General features: G+C 39.1%; 1 protein-coding gene across 3 annotated transcripts in view; it reads left to right on the top strand.

Annotated features, from left to right (window-relative positions):
* Positions 1-19,281, top strand: part of PLCL2 (phospholipase C-like 2) — a 209,526-nt gene that overhangs the window by 114,244 nt on the left and 76,001 nt on the right. For 2 of the 3 annotated variants that reach the window (XM_011977927.1, XM_011977928.1), the window contains exons 2-3: positions 6,402-8,888; positions 11,428-11,631. In XM_011977927.1, the coding sequence (XP_011833317.1) occupies positions 6,453-8,888; positions 11,428-11,631 (2,640 nt within the window). In that variant the 5' untranslated portion in view covers positions 6,402-6,452. Of the gene's footprint in view, positions 1-6,318; positions 8,889-11,427; positions 11,632-19,281 lie in introns of those variants that run through there. The other variant, XM_011977929.1, reaches the window with a different exon arrangement.

Here is a 19,281-nt window from a genome sequence, read left to right as displayed (position 1 = left end):
CATGTCTCTTCTTCCAGGTCATTAGTGTAGGGAAGATTGAGTCAGTAATTGAACCAGGTTTGGGATTTGTGTTGCCATTGTTGCTTTCATTGTACCACTGCCTTCCAATTTCTCCACTGGTGGGTCACTGTCACCTTGTGTTTAGTGTGTTAAGGAGGCAGGTAGTGTACTAGAGGGTTTACTCAGAGTTCCTGCTCTGCCCTCAGCTTTCAACTGTGAATGCCTGTGTCAGAAAGGGATCTCTTCCCATGTTCTTGTCCCTTCTGTAATGGTAGACTGCCTGCATTTTGGTACTAGGCTTCTGGGGGGGTCAGGGAGAATTTTTGGTCCTGCTGGTCCAGTTTCAGTCTTAGGCAGCCCTGTGTACCTGGGCCTCAGGATTGGGCCTTCTCACCTGTCCTAACCTGCCCTGCCCCCTGTGGAAGCCAAACTCTGCCTGTATCTGTTTTGAATTTGGGCAGGTGATAGTTTTCTGCCACTCTCCTGGTCATAGCAGAGCTGTGCTTTTGTTGGTGCAGGTTCCTGATTACAAGAGGTTCTGCTACCCTCTGGGGCAATGGATCTTTGTCTGGTTCCAGAAGTGGATGGATTCTGCTTCTACCCTTTTCCCAGTGTTCCTGCTCAACCCCTAGTTTTTCTCAGGTTTACCCATGGAGAAGATTTACAAATGAGTGCACTCTTCCTGTGTCTGGCACTCCCAGTTACCCTAGATGGATATACTAGGCCACACTTGGCTTTTAGGAATTCCTTAAAATTTTATCTGAGTTCCTCTTACCTGCCTCCATGGTGGCCACATCTTCTTCCCATACTCCACCAAACCCAAAACAGTTTCTTGTGTCCTATTTCTCCTTGGAGGGGCGTGTCACTCATTGAAATTCAGTTCCCTTGGTTCCTGTGTGACCGTGGCTCTCTGGTAGATATAAGAGCAGTTATGATTTTATAGATTATTGGGCTTTTTCTTGTTAGGGTAGAAGTGATACTCTGTTTTGGCTTTCTGTATTGTAAACCACCATCTGAACCTTCCTTGCCCCCGCTTCATGACTTTTTAAGTCACCCATAGGCTCTTAAGCCATTAGCAGATCTGAGCCCTCATAGACTCTGCCAAACTGGGGCAGGGGTGAGCTTTTGGAAAACAGAATACAGTAGAGGACATGACAGAAGAGGGGGGCCCACGGAGGAGAGGCATCCACAGGCCAAGGAGTTTCTGTTACTTGAAATAAAGGGCCCTTCCACGTGAGCAAGAAGCAGCATTTAACTGTACCTAGCTTTCCTTTATGTTATTTTATTCTTTTTCAATTCATTTTATTTTATAAAATGACCTTCAGAGTGACTGTCTTGCTCCAAATTCCCCCTTTTCTTATTTTTTCTCATCTTGGAGAGCACATCAAAGTTTTAAAGATGTGTGAAAAACCTTGCAAGATAACCCTTATGTGCCTGGCATGACTTATTCTTTCAATTCAGAGTTATTGTTATTGAGCTGAAGAAAGGTCAGGCCTTGCTGTGCTCGTTTAATGGACCTCAAGTTCTTTCTTGGGGTTTTTTGTTTTGTTTTGTATTGTTTTGTAAAAGAGAAATTTTTTTAACCCCCAGTTTCTCAATCGTCTAATTCTGGATCCCCCTTGATAAACATGAAGATCCCCTACCTTTCTTTAATGTTACTTATATTTCAAATTAAATAACTTGATTCAAGCAAACCAGAGAGATAAACGGCCGCTTTGTTTTCATACTACACCCTCTCCCCATTCTAAGCCACCCTGTGCTCACACCCCAGCCCCACACCAGAATGACTGCTTAGACTTGGTCACTGTTTGGCCAGGGTATTGAATCTGGATATTAAAATATCATTTGCTCATGATTTTTTTGAGGAATAATCAAACAGAAAATGGGAACAGATGAGTCTTGAAAGACAGGAGTCTTTCAAGTGGAAGTCTTTCAGGTCTTTCAAATGGAATAGGAAACGAGGTAATTTTCTTCCAGCAGGGCATTAACTATCTGTGTGCCCTTAGACAAGACTGCAACTCCACAACTCGGTTTCTCGTTCCTCTTCTCCAGAGCAAGCTAAATCAATTGAATCAGTGCCAGACACTTTGTTGCCAGCAGAAGAAATGAGGTTCACTTATTCCTTATCCCATTTCAGGATGAGAATTTATGAAATTACCCATGCCCATTTATGAAATTGCCACTACTTAAGTATCCCAGATGGTAATTTTAGTGGCCTCCTATTTTTAGTGACAACCTTCTGTTAAATAAAGTAGGCAGTTATGTTAGAAAGATGTATGTTTTTCCATATGACTCAATATGGCTATTTGCATTGTTAATGCTAAGTATGAGTTCTATAAACATTTTTATTTTCCCTGAATTTGCTGTGGTGCAGAGTGTTTCCCTAGCCTCTTCCTAGTTCATTGCTTTACCTAAAATCATTCCTGGTATGAAATTGTTATTCTGTAAATAAGTGTTGGCTAATGTGCAAATGAACCTTTGTTTCTTTCTAGTTCTAAATTTTATGATTGTCAACAAATGCAAAATTTCAGGGTTGATATGGAGGTAGGTTCTTTGGAAGCAGTTTTCTTCCAGTCCGGACATTTTTTGTGTGTTCTTTCTCTTGAGGTTACTAAGTGCTAATAGAGTAGGAGAATTGCACCAAGTTTCCAACTTTTGTTGTGTTCATCATTCAGAAGCTTTGGGTGATGAGTGCTCCTTCACAATATAACAGCCAACTCTGAGAAATCATTTATAATATTTTTAAAAAGTATTTTGAGGCACAACTGTCTCAGCAGAAACCTGCATTTTTTCCTCTGGTTTTAGATGGTTAATGCATGTGAGTATTATGTATTTAATGTTCTTCCAGTTAGAAAGCTATATGTATAGCACATGTAGTTTGAATAATTTCCATTATTTAGTTTAAACTAACTTGCATTACAAGGCAGCATAGACAATAGATCCCAGCTCTCTGCTTCTGACCAGCTACTCAGCTTATGCAAGTATTTGATCACTGCCAGGCTGAACAATGAAAACCAAGTTGAAATGAGTAAAAGTGGGATAAGGATTCTAGGAATTAGGCAATTTGGGGCTCAATCTCCTGCCATCGAACTCCAGTTCTCCGTACCTCCCACACAAGTGCTTCTGTCCTCCCCCTTCCTTTTCTCCTGGCTGTGTAAGACCAGTTTGCCAGCTTCTCCTGTAGTCACATCCACTTGTTGCTCCCAGCCAGAGATTCTGGTCCACCCATTGATGAGTGCAAGCTCACATCTGTTTCTCTTCCTTTTTGGCCTCTAAACAAGCATACTCCTCTGTCGGTGTTTTCTGATCACTTTATCTGCTAGCGAGGAAGGAGAAACAGATTCAGGCCTCAGTGTGCTATGGAGAGGACAGACGGTTCTAGGCGACAGCAGATGGAGGGAGAGAAAGAGACGGGAAGTCTCTGCTAAGGGGTGTCCTTGATGTCATTATATCTGCCCGTGCTTGGGTGGTCACCATGTTCATGTGTCTGCAATTGATGACCAGAAGCCTCCATTCAAAGCCTGGGCTGCTTTGTGAAAAGCATGGCGATGTTTTTAAAGCCACGGTATGGTGTTTAAGCTTAAATATATACCAAACATATTTATGGTATGCACCCATACATGGGTATGTGAGCATGTGTGTATGTTATTAACTTACTTTGCTATTAGGCCTTTTCCCTCTTAATAAAAAAGAAACCTATTTATCTGAAATATATCATTTATAACAAATTAGAAAGTGTAACCAAATATTAATCAGCCTATAAAAATGAAAGAATAAAAGATTACAATGTTGAGAAATTACTGTATATTTTGTAATGGATCAGTGGATAAATACCTCCATATATTTTTGTAATTGTTCTACTAATGTCGTCTTTGAGACACAATATATAAAGATTATAAAATTACCTTACTGAGTCAGTATATTGCCTTTATCAAAGGTAAATGTGCCTTTTAAAAACTAAAGACATCGGTTGAGCGCGGTGGCTCATGCCTGTAATCCCAGCACTTTGGGAGGCCGAGGCATGTGGATCACAAGGTCATGAGATCAAGACCATCTGGCTAACATGGTGAAACCCTGTCTCTACTAAAAAAAAAAAACAAAAAACTAAAGACGTCATTCTGAAAAATAGAAAATTTATACATTTGTTTCATGTCCTTATGCATGGCTGATTACAAAACTAATTTCATGCTAACTCACTCGAACTGATATAGTACAATCTATGCTTTAGGGATTTGGAATGGCTGTAATATAATGTATCTTACAGATACAATTACCACAGTTTTTATGTATTTTGCGCTTTATTGTTCTGAGGATATAGTTGTAAAGAAATATTCTACCTTGTGGCTTTTATGTTTTGTCTTGGCACTCAGATCACAAAAGCTTCTATGGTTCATTTTGAAACTTTGAGGAAAATGATACCCATATGATTTAAAGTTTAAGTTTAATTACCTTCTACAAATTGCTTTTGGAAGTATAGGTAGTTAGAAAGTAAAAGTGGTTTTAAATTTCAGAGATAGAGTATAGCATAATAGCTTTTTAAAATATAGAGATTTTCTATCCAGAGCAGGAAAATTAGAATTGCCTTTGGATAATATTTAACAATGTTCTTTTCTTTGTCATGAAAGTGATATAATTCCAACGCACATCCCTATTTCTTATTTATGAATACAATGAATACTGAAAATTTGTCATAGATTTTATGCACATACTGAAAGGCAGTATCATCTTTTGGGTTTAAAATTGTGAAAGATCTTTTGAGGTAATTTGAGCATTTTTTTTTCAAATAGTAAAGATCTCTATACAAGGAAGGACTTAAATACACACACAGATGTCAGCCCCTTAAGATGAGAACATGTTACCTTAAGCAGGAAAGTTGAACAGTGCCTTATTGGTGATGCTAACTTCTTTAGAAATAAGTGCTGCCTGAAGTTTTAAACTTAGTCCTTTTAATAATCTGTTAATATTAAAATACAAGGTGACACTGTTCTAAGCATTGGTGTATAGTAATAGGTTTTAATAAATCCAACTCTATGATTTTAGAAGCTCCAACAACTATAACCTAGCCCTTCATCTCAGACTTACATGTCTATCTGATGTATATTGATGACTGATCTAGTATGAGACTTTGGAGAGAGAATTTCTGCTGGAATTCCCATTTAACAGATACTTAATTAGTTGGTACTTAGCTGTTTCTTATCATTTGGTACATCTCCCATCACATGGAATGCTACCTTGAATGTAAATTCCTGGGCACCAGCCCCAGGGAGCTGGTTCCATGGGCCTAGGAATCTGCATTGTAACCAAGGGTAACCCAGATGATTCTGAGGCGGGTGGTCTGGTGACAAGCCTTTGAGAAGCATTGGTGTAGGCGGTGTACATAGAAACAGGGCCTGTTTCATGGTATATGACCTGTACAGTTGCACAGGTTTCACACTGACTCAGAAGAGCCCTGGGCTTCACTTAGCTCTTCTGTCACCTTGAAATTCTTAATAATTTTTAATCAAGGAATCCTGCCTTTTCACTTTCCTCTGGGCTCTGAAAATTGTTTCTTTCTTTCTATTTTTTGAGACAGAATCTTGTACTGATGTCCAGATTGGAGTGCTGTGGCAAGATCATAGCTCATTGCAGCCTCAATCTCCTGGGCTCAAGCAATCTTCCCATCTCAGTCCCCTGAATAGCTAGGACTACAGGCACGAGCCACCATATCTGGCTAATTATTATTATTATTTTTTTTTGAGATGGATTCTCACTCTGTTGCCCAGGCTAGAGTGCAGCGACACGATCTCGGCTCACTGCAACCTTTACCTCCCGGATTCCAGCGATTCTCCTGCCTCAGCCTCCTGAGTAGGTGGGATTACAGGCACCCACCACCATGCCTGACTAATTTTTGTATTTTTAGTAGAGACAGGGATTCACCATGTTGGCCAGGCTGGTCTCAAACTCCTGACCTCAGGTGATCTGCCCGCCTTGGCCTCCCAGAGTGCTGGGATTACAGGCATGAGCCACTACGCCCCACCTTTTTTTTTTTTTTTTAGAGATGGGATCTCACTGTGTTACCCAGGTTGGTCTCAAACTCCTTGCCTCAAGCAATCCTCCTGCCTTAGCCTCCCAAAGTGCTGAGTTTATAGGTGTGAACCTCTGTGCCTGGCCTGAAATTGTTCTTCTTGATAAATATGAATTGCAATTATCCAATAATGATTTCATACCTGTTGGTATTAGGTTGTCAACTCCAAGGCCAATTCTGAGCTTTGGAGATGAATGAGTGTCATTCATCACAGGACCTAGAATAGGAAATCTTAATAGTATGATTTGTTTTCAAGGAAATTAAATTTCTATTCATAATCTTGAACATGGAAACCTATATTTATGTTATTCTAATATACTGTCTTTTTTTCTCTCAGGATGGTACAAAACAGAAGAGGGAACGGAAAAAGACAGTCTCATTCAGCAGCATGCCAACAGAGAAGAAGATCAGCAGTGCGAGTGATTGTATTAATTCAATGGTTGAGGGTTCAGAACTCAAAAAGGTTCGCTCCAACTCTAGAATTTATCACAGGTACTTTTTACTGGATGCCGACATGCAGAGCCTAAGGTGGGAGCCATCTAAGAAGGATTCCGAGAAAGCCAAGATTGACATTAAATCCATCAAGGAAGTGAGAACAGGAAAAAACACAGACATATTCCGCAGCAATGGCATTTCTGATCAGATATCTGAAGATTGTGCATTTTCTGTCATATATGGAGAGAATTATGAGTCACTGGATTTGGTTGCCAACTCTGCAGATGTTGCAAACATCTGGGTTACAGGACTGCGGTACCTAATTTCTTATGGAAAACATACACTTGATATGTTAGAAAGTAGCCAAGATAACATGAGGACTTCTTGGGTTTCACAAATGTTTAGTGAAATTGATGTAGATAACCTTGGACATATAACTCTGTGTAATGCTGTGCAATGTATCAGAAACCTCAATCCCGGTTTAAAAACAAGCAAAATTGAGCTTAAGTTCAAAGAATTGCATAAATCAAAGGACAAAGCTGGTACTGAGGTCACAAAGGAAGAATTTATTGAGGTTTTTCATGAGCTTTGTACTAGACCTGAAATTTATTTCCTTTTAGTTCAGTTTTCAAGCAATAAAGAATTCCTTGATACCAAGGACCTTATGATGTTTCTTGAGGCAGAACAGGGTGTGGCACATATAAATGAGGAAATAAGCCTTGAAATTATTCACAAATATGAGCCATCCAAAGAGGGTCAGGAAAAGGGCTGGCTGTCCATAGATGGGTTCACTAATTACCTTATGTCACCTGACTGTTATATATTTGATCCAGAACATAAGAAGGTCTGTCAGGATATGAAGCAACCTCTGTCTCATTACTTTATAAATTCATCTCATAATACATACTTAATAGAGGATCAGTTCCGAGGTCCCTCCGACATCACAGGATATATTCGAGCTCTTAAAATGGGTTGCCGGAGTGTTGAATTAGATGTATGGGATGGGCCAGACAATGAACCTGTAATTTACACAGGCCACACCATGACCTCTCAGATAGTTTTCCGCAGTGTCATCGATATTATTAACAAGTATGCATTCTTTGCTTCAGAGTATCCTCTTATCTTGTGTTTAGAAAACCACTGTTCCATTAAACAACAGAAGGTAATGGTTCAGCACATGAAGAAACTTTTAGGAGACAAGCTCTATACAACATCACCCAATGTTGAGGAATCTTATCTACCATCCCCAGATGTCCTGAAAGGGAAAATACTAATTAAAGCAAAGAAGCTGTCCTCAAATTGCTCTGGGGTAGAAGGAGATGTTACTGATGAAGATGAAGGAGCGGAAATGTCTCAGAGGATGGGAAAAGAAAACGTGGAGCAACCCAACAATGTGCCTGTGAAGCGATTTCAGCTTTGTAAAGAACTATCTGAACTGGTCAGCATCTGCAAATCAGTTCAGTTCAAAGAATTTCAGGTGTCATTTCAGGTTCAGAAGTATTGGGAAGTCTGTTCGTTTAATGAAGTGCTTGCTAGCAAGTACGCCAATGAAAATCCAGGGGACTTTGTAAATTACAACAAGCGTTTTCTTGCCAGGGTTTTTCCCAGTCCAATGAGAATTGACTCCAGTAACATGAACCCTCAAGATTTTTGGAAATGTGGTTGCCAAATTGTAGCCATGAACTTTCAGACACCAGGACTGATGATGGACCTGAATATTGGCTGGTTTAGGCAGAACGGAAACTGTGGCTATGTCCTCCGGCCAGCCATCATGAGGGAGGAGGTCTCCTTCTTCAGTGCCAATACAAAAGACTCTGTCCCAGGGGTCTCACCTCAACTTCTTCACATTAAAATCATCAGTGGGCAGAACTTTCCCAAGCCCAAAGGATCAGGTGCCAAAGGTGACGTGGTGGATCCTTATGTCTATGTTGAAATCCATGGAATCCCTGCTGATTGTGCAGAACAAAGGACAAAAACAGTGCACCAGAATGGAGACGCTCCCATTTTTGATGAAAGCTTTGAATTTCAAATCAACCTGCCAGAATTGGCCATGGTGCGCTTTGTAGTGCTGGATGATGACTACATCGGGGATGAATTCATCGGCCAGTATACAATTCCCTTTGAATGTTTACAGACGGGCTACCGCCATGTCCCCCTGCAGTCCTTAACTGGAGAGGTCCTTGCACATGCTTCCTTATTTGTCCACGTGGCTATTACTAACCGAAGAGGAGGAGGGAAGCCTCATAAAAGGGGCCTTTCTGTGAGAAAAGGGAAGAAATCCAGGGAATATGCATCTTTGAGAACATTGTGGATTAAAACTGTGGATGAGGTATTCAAGAATGCCCAGCCCCCTATACGGGATGCCACAGATCTGAGAGAAAACATGCAGGTGCGTGCTTGTGTTTAATTATTTACTCAATGGTTTTCCTACTTAGTACATCTCCATAGTTTATAAATATATTGGTTTTTTAAATAATAGTATATTTATGTAGTTTTAAAATTCCAATTAGTTATTAGAATGTTTACCACTAGTCTCTTTTTTATCATTTAAATTCCTAAATGTACAGTTGGTGTTGAAAATATTGATTACATATTAGGATAAGTGAGTCTCGTTGCTGTGTTACACACCTTCATCCCAGTTTCCATTAATGACTGCTGAACAGTTCCTTGTTTTTTCTAATAGCATACATAGGAATCTCTGGGATTTCTGAATATTCCTTACCTGGAACACAAATTGATGATCTATCAAAATAAAAAGGATATAAGTCAAAGTAAAATGGATGTGATCCAGTCCTTTTTTATGAAGCTGTAATGCTGAGGAGATGGGAAGCCTTTAAATGAACTGTAAATCTATGTGTATGCAAAGTGAGCCTCCTCTTGTTTTGAGAGGATAGCTAATTCTGTGAGTAAAAGAGGTGCCTGTATTTATTAGAAGTTTAAGATAGTAATTACCTCTGAAATATATAATGGCTAAAAGCAATCAGTTAGGAATTACATTTTTAATTAAGGATCGCCCACACATCTAGCCATACACTAGGACCCCTGAGTGACACAGAGCTAGACAGCAAGGACCTGCCTCATGGAGACAGCAGCCCTGACCTGTCATAGTGTGTGAGAAGTGGTGTGTGTGTGATAAGTGCTCCATGTCTGTTTATTTTGTATTTCAAAAAATTATATTTTAAAATGACCAATGAGAATGATGCCAACAAATAAAATCTGACTGAGAAAATTCAACATATTTTCCCTATCTACTAATTCTGTGTATACTTCATGAATAAAAAGACCTTCCCACAATAAGGAAATTTGTTTCTTTTCTCTTAAAGTAAAAGCATAACAGACATATGAAGGGCTTTTCCCTGTTTCTGAGGGTGAAGGTGGTTTGGTAAACCCTCAGCTCTGAGCAAGTGCATTGTCCACTGCCCAGTGGCTGCTGGGGTGTGTGTGACACAGAATTCCTTTGAGGATTTGTCAGAGCTCAAGCATTGTCTTTTCCAAAGCCTCGTCTGCACTGAACCTGACAAAGCAGTCGGTAGTGATACTGAATGAGCAGCTGCCATGCACAAGCAGTCTAGGCCATGAAGATGCAGTGGTGAACAAACAGATTGACTGCCTGCCATCAAGGGGCTTGCATGCTAGTTGGGGGCAGGCAGTGGGAAGGGGAAACAGACAGGAGGCAGGCAGATAAACAAATAGAACAACTGCAGATATGAGTAAGTGGTGTGATAAGAGTGACTGGGGAACCACACTTTAGATATCACAGTCTTGATTGATTTCTGTAACTGAATATATCAATGTGATTTGAGCCAATGGTATATAGTTTGATGTCCATATTTAAAGCAATATTAATAAAAATGAAATGTTTAAATTTAAAACTAAAATGTTGTTCATTCCCAAGAACCTGAGTTATTTGAGAGCAGAAGGCACAGGCCTGCAGGGCCTAGATCTACCGCCTCTGCCCACATGCCCAGCCCAGACCAGGACCCAGGTGTGCCTGAAATAGCCCACCTGACTCTTATTATGATTATAATTGGCCTGTTATTACTCACGGTGACTCAAAGCCTGGGCCTTAACATCAACAGCCTTCAGGTAAAATCTTGACTCCTTCACTTACTAGCTGTGTGACCCTAGACAAACAGAGAAGGATTATAGCCAAGGCTCAGTCTTCTCATCCATAACATGGCTTGCTGTGTGGATTAAATGGAAGTAATGTGTAATAAGTATGCCTAGCATGGCTTAGCACTTGATAAGTGTTCAAAGAAGGCCAGCTCATGGCATTTTACAGTGTTGGAGGTTTTTCTTTCGTGGATATTTAAATGGCATACCTCTGGTGATTAGAAAAAAGAGAGAGGCATTGAGATCAGCCGTGACTCTAATAGGGGAAGGTCACAGGTAACCAAGGTTCCTGCTGGGCAGACTCACCAGAGAACAGTAGCATCCTCAAAGGTTCTTGAGATTTTGAGCCAGCAGGCATAAATAGATTCAGGTTTCCACCTTGCAAATATTTCTTTCCCTTTTGTATGGCTGGTATATTTGATACTTATTTTAAACCAGATTGGATTTTTTCCCCCTAAATCTTTACCCTCTTTGAATGCAGAAGCCGTTCTCTCTGTTTGCTCGTAGTTGCTTATCCGCATCAGCACTACTATGAACTTTGGGCTGAAAAGAGGCCTTACCCTTCGGAAGAATTTGACTTATTTGCATTTTCATTACTTTTGATAAATTGGTGTTACGAATGCCCATAATAGCATTTACTTTGGATAATAGCCATTTTTCCCAGGATAAAATAATCATTAGCCAATTCTGTTATAACACTGCTAATAACTGTTGTACCAGGTGGTTCAAACGTAAACAGGTATATCAAATATAATATCCATGAGAAATTGAAACCCCCAGTTAATTACAAATGCTTCTTTCTTTCCATTTAACAGAATGCAGTGGTGTCATTCAAGGAGCTGTGTGGTCTGTCCTCTGTGGCCAATCTCATGCAGTGCATGTTGGCGGTGTCCCCCCGCTTTCTGGGGCCTGATAACACACCCCTAGTGGTCCTGAATCTCAGCGAGCAGTACCCCACAATGGAGCTGCAGGGAATTGTGCCGGAGGTTCTGAAGAAGATCGTAACAACTTATGACATGGTGAGTTGTCCTTTGTCTTTTTACATAGCCTGGGTGAGAGAGATGTCCTAAGACAACACATCAGACATACTTTGGAGCTTTTGCTGAAGTGCACTTTCCTATTTCATGCTTCATTCACCTATGCTGGAGAAATAATTCCCCTGACCTTGCTGTATTTGAAAGAGATTAGCGTGTTGTTGTTTTCGAAAGCAGAATTCAGAGACACCTCAGTTGGATTAAACATTAGTTAGCTTCTCAACTATATCTGAATTGATTTTTAAAGGATGCACTATTTTCCACACAGATGTAGGAAAGAGTTTTAAAAAATCTTCTCTTGCAGCCAGTCATTGATTTATTTGTTTTCATTTTATTTTCATTTTTTCAACTGGTAAAGGCAAGCAATTTAACCTAAAAATGTAATGCCATGAGGGGCAGGTGCCTGTATCACATGACTCTGCACCAGGCAGTGGTTTCCCTTCTTACGGCAGCTGCTCTGTGACTCCTGTACTTGTAATCAGCTTAACACTAATAGGGTATTCTCAGGATACCTAGAATATTACATTTTTGTACTTAAGATTTACCTTGAATTTTCTTAATCACATCCTGCTCTTATTGTAATTTTTTATTTACCGTAACTCTGAGAGAGATTTTAGTGGGTGAAGGACACCCATTTAAAGTGTATGATGTAGTTGAAGCTGTCAGTGACTCTTCAACCTATCAGGGTTAAGGGTGGTGTTGGACACTCCCCTCCCAGATGGGCCAGGCTGTCTTCCAGTACTATTTAGAGTGCCTGGGGGTTAGTACCTCATCTGCTACCTCCTCCACTCCAAAAGCAAAAGCTAATACCACTAAGGTTTCTTCTGATGTAGCTTGCCGTGCTCAAGGACAAAACAGGATCAGCATCATAAACCTAAACAGAAATATTTTTGACTGTTTTATAAGTTGTCTGAAAGCTGTAATTTAGAGGGATTTATGCACTTCAAGGGAAAGAAAAAAGACGTTAGGCCAGCACTTCTCAAATTGTGACTACTTCATAGGTTTCTTAGGATGTTAGTAAATATCACATACGGGAAGGGTTTCATAGGATATTAGTAAATATCACATGGGGGAAAAATAATTTTTTTATTATTTTCCTTGATGAAATAATTTTGGGAAATACTAGTTTGAACAAGAGTAATCAGTTTCCAGTTTCACAAATTGACTTGACCATTGAAATTCTATTTCTAAAAACAAAGGTTCTGAAGAATATATTTTGGAATATGCTTCTGTAGTCTTTGGTTGAATAAGTCTAGAAGTACAAGTCAGAAGAATGCAATGTTTTAATAGCTTATGAGTTTATTACCTTTAAAAAAGTGATATTTGCACATTTCGTAGATTCCTATGAAGTAGTCACACATTGTAGTGGGGGCTGTTTCCTTCCTAGCGTTCATGGTAACCTTAAGAGACACCAGGAACTGAATACTGGACACTGCAAGCAAATTACATAGAGTGGCACCCTCCTGCAGAGAGGAGGGAGGCCAGGTCAGGTGTCTGATTATGCTCGGGTGCTGAGTGCCACTGTGCTAAGTGCCAAAGGGGGCCACAAAGACTCATACGAACAGCCCCATCCTCGGGGAGCCATCGAGTCCACCAGGAGAGAAAGCAAGGCCGGGGACCAGCATCAACACAGCAAGCTTATGCTGAGATTCCTTTGGTGGGAAAATGGAAAAAGGGGTAAAAATGGAAAAGTTTGAAGAACTTTTACATGCTGTGACCCAGACTGCCTAGATAGTTCTTGACTTCTTAAGTTTTATAAGACACAGCCAAAAAAAGTAACCAATATTTATAGACGTTTTTTAAGCATAAGCCACTAATAAAATCACAGACCTGTTTCATTGACCAAAATCTAATATGATTTACCCCCTAAGACATTTCTTTGATTTCTGTGATAGTCATACAGTGACGTTTCTTCGTGGCAAGCTTTTTAACAGGGACTTCCTGAGAGTAGGGTGGTAGTCCCCCGTGTAGGTGATAACAGCATAACAGGGCAGGCCAAGTTCAGGGGCTGATTTCTGCTCCATCAGGAGTGTGATCATAGCTGGATTCTCATGGTCTGTGTTAAAAATCCTTATGGCCACCAGCAACCTTTACGGCACTCACAGCAATATTCAGCTCAGGAATGGCTCATTGCTCCTTGGTTCCCTGCTCCTTCCTCTTGGAATGGTAGTTGCCAACACTGAATATGTAACTCTTATCTGCATCTAACTGTATCATTATATTGTTGTAGAATTGACAAGACAGAATGTGCTAGCTTGCTTAAAATTTTTAAATTATAAAATTACTCTTTTTTATAATGTATAATTAAAATAGCTGTGCAGCCTTATACTGCCTTATTTATCGATATGTTCTGTTAATTCCATCTGACAAAATAAGCTGATAAAATTTAAAATTAAATTCAAATTATAGCTGCAGCAATATTATAACTCTTGTAATATTTTACAGTTCTTTTAGTGACTTAATGGTTTCTTTCCTTGTGACAATTTATTAAAGCTAGCCAGAATAGATTAAATATTGATGGGAAATGTACTAAAGGTCTCGGACAGCCCGTAACTCTAAATATAGCTCTTTATTTTTGTAATGTTATGTTGAGCTTGACCCAAAATTAACCTTAGAAATAAGATCTTATTTCATTCTGTTGACTTCCCATGTATAATGTGTGGAGGCGAATGAGAAGTAAAGGCAAGTTGAGAAACTCCTCCAGAACTCCTGTGTTGTGGCCAGTCTACATGCCTAAAGTGTGTCTTCCTGTGAGGACAGTGCCATGGTACCTCCTGAAATGTACGGATGTGTATTTATGCTATCAAGATTGTGATTACTTTTCAATTTCTAGACTCTATTAATAAAATAGTATTTCAGAAGTGTGCCAGTTTCTTTGTGAAAACGGAGAATGCAGATCATTGTCCTAATGGCTCCCGTGATTACCACCAACAAACAGGCCTTGAACACTGCTGGAATTGTGCTTTTACAGGACTTGTGGTGCTCTTGTGGCTCCCGTGGTGGGGTGAGCCTGGGACTTACCTCAAGAAGGCAGGTATCAGAGCCATTCAGGAGTGGAGAAGAGGAGACGTTCACACACATCCTTAGACTAGGCAGATTAAGGTAGTTTTAGTAGGAACAGGACTGGGATGGAAAGTGGGAATGATCCTGTTAGCAGTGCTGGAGTCAGAGACATGAGTGTGGGATAGAAGACACCTGCTGAACTTGTGCCTGGAGGCCTGGGGCACACAGATGACCTTTCTTCCTCCCAGTGGTGAGCAAGGGCCCTAGGGTCCTCTTCCGCTAGAACCTAGAGCAAGAAAACTGCACGTAGCAACCCTAGGTAGGGAAATTGTAGCAGGGCTAGAAGGGGGCCTCATGCAAATGGAGGCTTACTGGGCCTTTAAATGAGGCATCTTTGTCCACTTAAGCTCAGTGTCCTTAAGTACTTCATCCTATGATTTAGGGACTCAACTTTTGAGGGCTCATCTTCCTCTGGTCAACTTGTTCTCTCTGCCTCTCTTAATGGAAGTGACCCTTGAGTCCCTTTTTTCATACCTATCTACTTTTTTTCAACAGATGGGGGCTGGGCTCCATTATTAAGGCATGTGGTTGAACTTTTGCCCACAACTCCGTATTTATTGCGTTGAACAGTATATTTTATTATATCATACATCATGACCATAAAGTCAGAGGGTCGAACTTTTGTACCAAATGATTGATTTGCTTTAAAGATGTCATGTTTGGTTGTTTTGAAGTGGCATATAATAGAAATTTAATTGGTTTATTTCAATAAAACAGATACAGAATAAGTTACTGCATTTTTGGTGATGAATTCAACGCCCATTTATAAGCTCTTACCATGTGCACTGCTCACTCATCAACAAGTATTTATTGAGTGCCTACTGTGTAGCAGTGACTATTCTAGGCAACATGAGGTAATATAAAGATGAAAAAGACTTTCTTTTTTTCCCTTCAGGAGCTTATAATTTAGTTGAAGAGATGCTACAGTATGTTTATAGATAATGGTAAGATGATAGACAATAGATAGTAAATAGATATTTTAAAATATATAAATGAATTATTTGAATCTTCAAAGGAGAAAATGGTTAGTTTCAGGTTCAGGGATTAGGAAGATTTCAGTGAAACATTGGCCTTGAACTAGACCTGTAAGAATGAGTTGGAATTCAACTGGTAAAGAGGAGGCTATTGCAAGATGAGTTCACAGGGTGAAACATGCTCATAGGTGAAATATGCTCAAGCACATATTCTGGGAAATCCAGGTTTGGACTGTAACAAATAGTAGATTTTTGAGCAAAGGACTATGCTCAGAATTAGGTATTATGGAATTTGGGAGACTTGGAGTGAAACAGAACTCAGAGACCACCTGTTGAGCACCTTTATTTTGCACATGAGAAAATGGAAACCCTGTAGCACATCAAATTAACAACAGAACTGGAGTTGGTACCCAAGTGGTATCTCTGTCCAATTTTTTTCTGCAATCCAGATCAGAAAAATTAACTGTGTAGAATGTGCAGATGAATGATCAATACAGCAATAAAGCCCAAGTAACTTTAATAATAATAATCTGCAGTTATTCATGTGGGACTCTTGAAGTTACAGGCACCTTATTTTTTGTTCTTGTGGCTGATAAATGTAGAAAATTCTTCATTTTGCATTACTTAACATATATTAAAAGGCAGATTTAATGCACTTAAAGAAAACCGTAATCAATAGATCAAATTCCACTCAAAGAAATTTGATCATAAATGTCTGAACACATTGTTTATAATTTCAGAAAACAAAAATGTAAATATTTTACTTAAAATATCTATAAATGAACTTGAATGCACCCACTATTGACAATCAAGATCAAGATTGAGCTTGTTCGCTCATGTAATTAGGGGCTGGTAAGAGAAAATAAGGACTATGTAACCTGAGTTTAAGAGAGTCCAGTGACTATCTGGATACTCTTCATAGAACATAGTGTTCTTAAGAATGGATCTGCACTGGCATTTCGGTGCATCTCCCCTCCCCCATCAATATTTGTGATTTAATTCATAATCTTTTAAAACTGAAGTGACTTTTACTATCCTTTTAATGTTGAGAGTGATAATTCCATTCTCTGCCTATCTTTATTAGATGCAGGTTTACCAACTATTGTAAACTTGAACTTTTAAAATTGTTACGTGATCTGTACTAACATATAGAGATCAAGGAGTCAACATTCTTCCTCTATAGAGAGAAAACATTGAAAATTTAAATATTTTGTGATGTATTACATAAAAAGAAAGTTACTTTCTAAAGTTTTTTGTTAATTTTGCTGCAGTTTTTCTGTCATGGACTATGCTTTAGTCATTGTAATTAAATTGAAGTCGTAGAGAGGAAAAAGGAGAGAAGAGGAAAAAAATAAAGAAAATGAAGCCCACCTCTGTCTTACAGGCAGTACGGTGGTTCTTATACGCAGCAAATGGGCAGCCTCCACCTGTTCAGAGATTATACATGAATTCATTCTCGTCATTGTAGTTCCATTCTCTGTACTTTCCATTTGAAATTAATTTTTTTCAGTCATTTTTTTTGCAACTTCACAAAAGTCTTGATTTTAATTCCCTTGATTTAATTAAGAAAGCATCCTCTGAGGAGTCCATTTACCCAGTAGAGAATAGTATTTTTTAAAGGGCGGAACAAGATGCTTTGTCTGGGAGGATATTATTTGCTCTCTGTGAGTGTTTGTATATAAGTTGCTGAGTAGTCTCTTCTAACACATGACTTTAAATATTTCTTAAATAAAACAAGGTTCTTTAAATAAAATATGTGAAATGAAGATTTTTTTTTCCTTACACAGAAATGTTGGCAGTTGACATGCAGCATCATGCACATTCTGTGTTAAGTTGTTGGTATGGTTTCATATACTTTTTCTTGTTACTTCTTTATTCAGTGAAGAGATAAATTACACTTCATAATTAATGGAGTATGCTGGTTTGGACCAAGCCAGAGATGATCTGTAATAAGGTTACTATTGATCCCCATCTCCTTTGTGGCTTATTTTATCACTCTCCTGCCTCAGCACTTGACATTAAAACCTTTTAATTAGAGGTGTCAACTTTACCAACTTTTATAACTATAGAAAAAAGACCAGATGGAATATTGTGCTTCGGGATAAGAATAAGCTAAAAACGAATGAAAGAAGGAAGGGGAGCGGTGGGAGATTTGGGAAAGGTAGATGCATCCTACAGACTGATGATTTGAAACCCAAAGGCTATTGTTTAATTTGATGACTGGAGAGGTCCAGCCAATGTTTCCAAAATCAGTTTCTCTGAAATCATCAAAACCATTGACGAGCCATTTTGTAATGGTTCAAGTTATCAAGCCAATGGAAGTGAAAATAAATGTTTAAAAGATACAGTGTGCTGGTAGCATCACATATATCATCAGATGAGAAGTACCAGGCCACCACGGAGTAATCAGAAGCTGGAAGATTGGGAAACCTTTGGGAGATTGTGCTTCAAGCATGTAAGTAGTGCTAATTGTAAGATTTTCCTTCCAATCCAGTTTTCTAGCTTAACATGTCTCCACAGAAAACACAGAGGAACACATATTTTAAAGTATTTTTACACACACACACACGCACACACCAGATACTAAGCAAGGAACAGGTGAGGAAAGAGTAGCACTTTAGGGGATGACAGTTCCCTTCAAAGAGACTTCATCACATAGCATCACAGAGCAGCTTTTATCAATTAAGTTTGATAGCCAGCTCTAAATTCTCTGGGAGGATGACTTAAATAGAGTTCAACATGTTGTCAGATGGTATCCTCAGACAAGAAATGATAAATGGTATTAAGCAGGCCACTATGTCATCTGACATACTAACAGTCTGATTTAAAATTGCCAAGTAAGCTGGGAAACAAGAGCTGGGGTGCCGTCCAGCCCTATTGGTAAATGAGAAATGGGACCCTGCTGTTAGCATCACTTCAGTTCGTGGATAGATTTCATTTGAGCCAGCGCCACCTGGAGAACTGTTACGGGACAGTGGTTTAGGGCCATGTGTTTGATAGGGTCTCCATGGTTTTACTTTTCTGTTTGGAGCATTTTTATTGCTTTTTAAAGGGGCAAAGACAGATTGCTTATTTTTCAAACACTTTATTTCCCCGAATCTGGTAGAAAATATGAATATATCTGAAACCCAAAGCTCAAGAAAAGTTAGGGAACTTCTTTCCAAACCTATGCTTTATGGAAAAGAATACTACTACATTTTTTATAAAACTAAGATGTTCAAAGTACTGTAGCCTTTTTTCTTCCTATGCAAAAGTAGAGGAGTTACTTCCTATGTTCCCATCAAATTCTACATTGAATATTGGATTTTACTCCTATATAATGTCTTCAAGGCTTATTTTTTGATACTTTTTTCTTCTTTGATAGTTTCTCTGTGTTTCTGCAGTGACTGAAGGTGCCTCCTAAGTTCTTTGCTAAGTTCTTCTCTCTGTCAAGGACCCTTACAGGAAATTTTTAAAAAACAGAAAGAAAAGGATTTTATACATCTTTAAAATTCTGTTGGTGCTCTGGAGATAATATACACATTTTCTTTTGGTCAACTGGCAGTTTCCAAAGCTGTGAGGAAGTACTTAGCTTCTTTACCCCCATTTATTCAGTAAA

This window comes from Mandrillus leucophaeus, unplaced genomic scaffold (genome assembly GCF_000951045.1).
Source record: "Mandrillus leucophaeus isolate KB7577 unplaced genomic scaffold, Mleu.le_1.0 Scaffold186, whole genome shotgun sequence".
NCBI classification, from domain to species: Eukaryota; Metazoa; Chordata; class Mammalia; order Primates; family Cercopithecidae; genus Mandrillus; species Mandrillus leucophaeus.
Note: the sequence above shows the minus strand (reverse complement) of the source record. Positions and strands in the feature narration are given on the sequence as shown.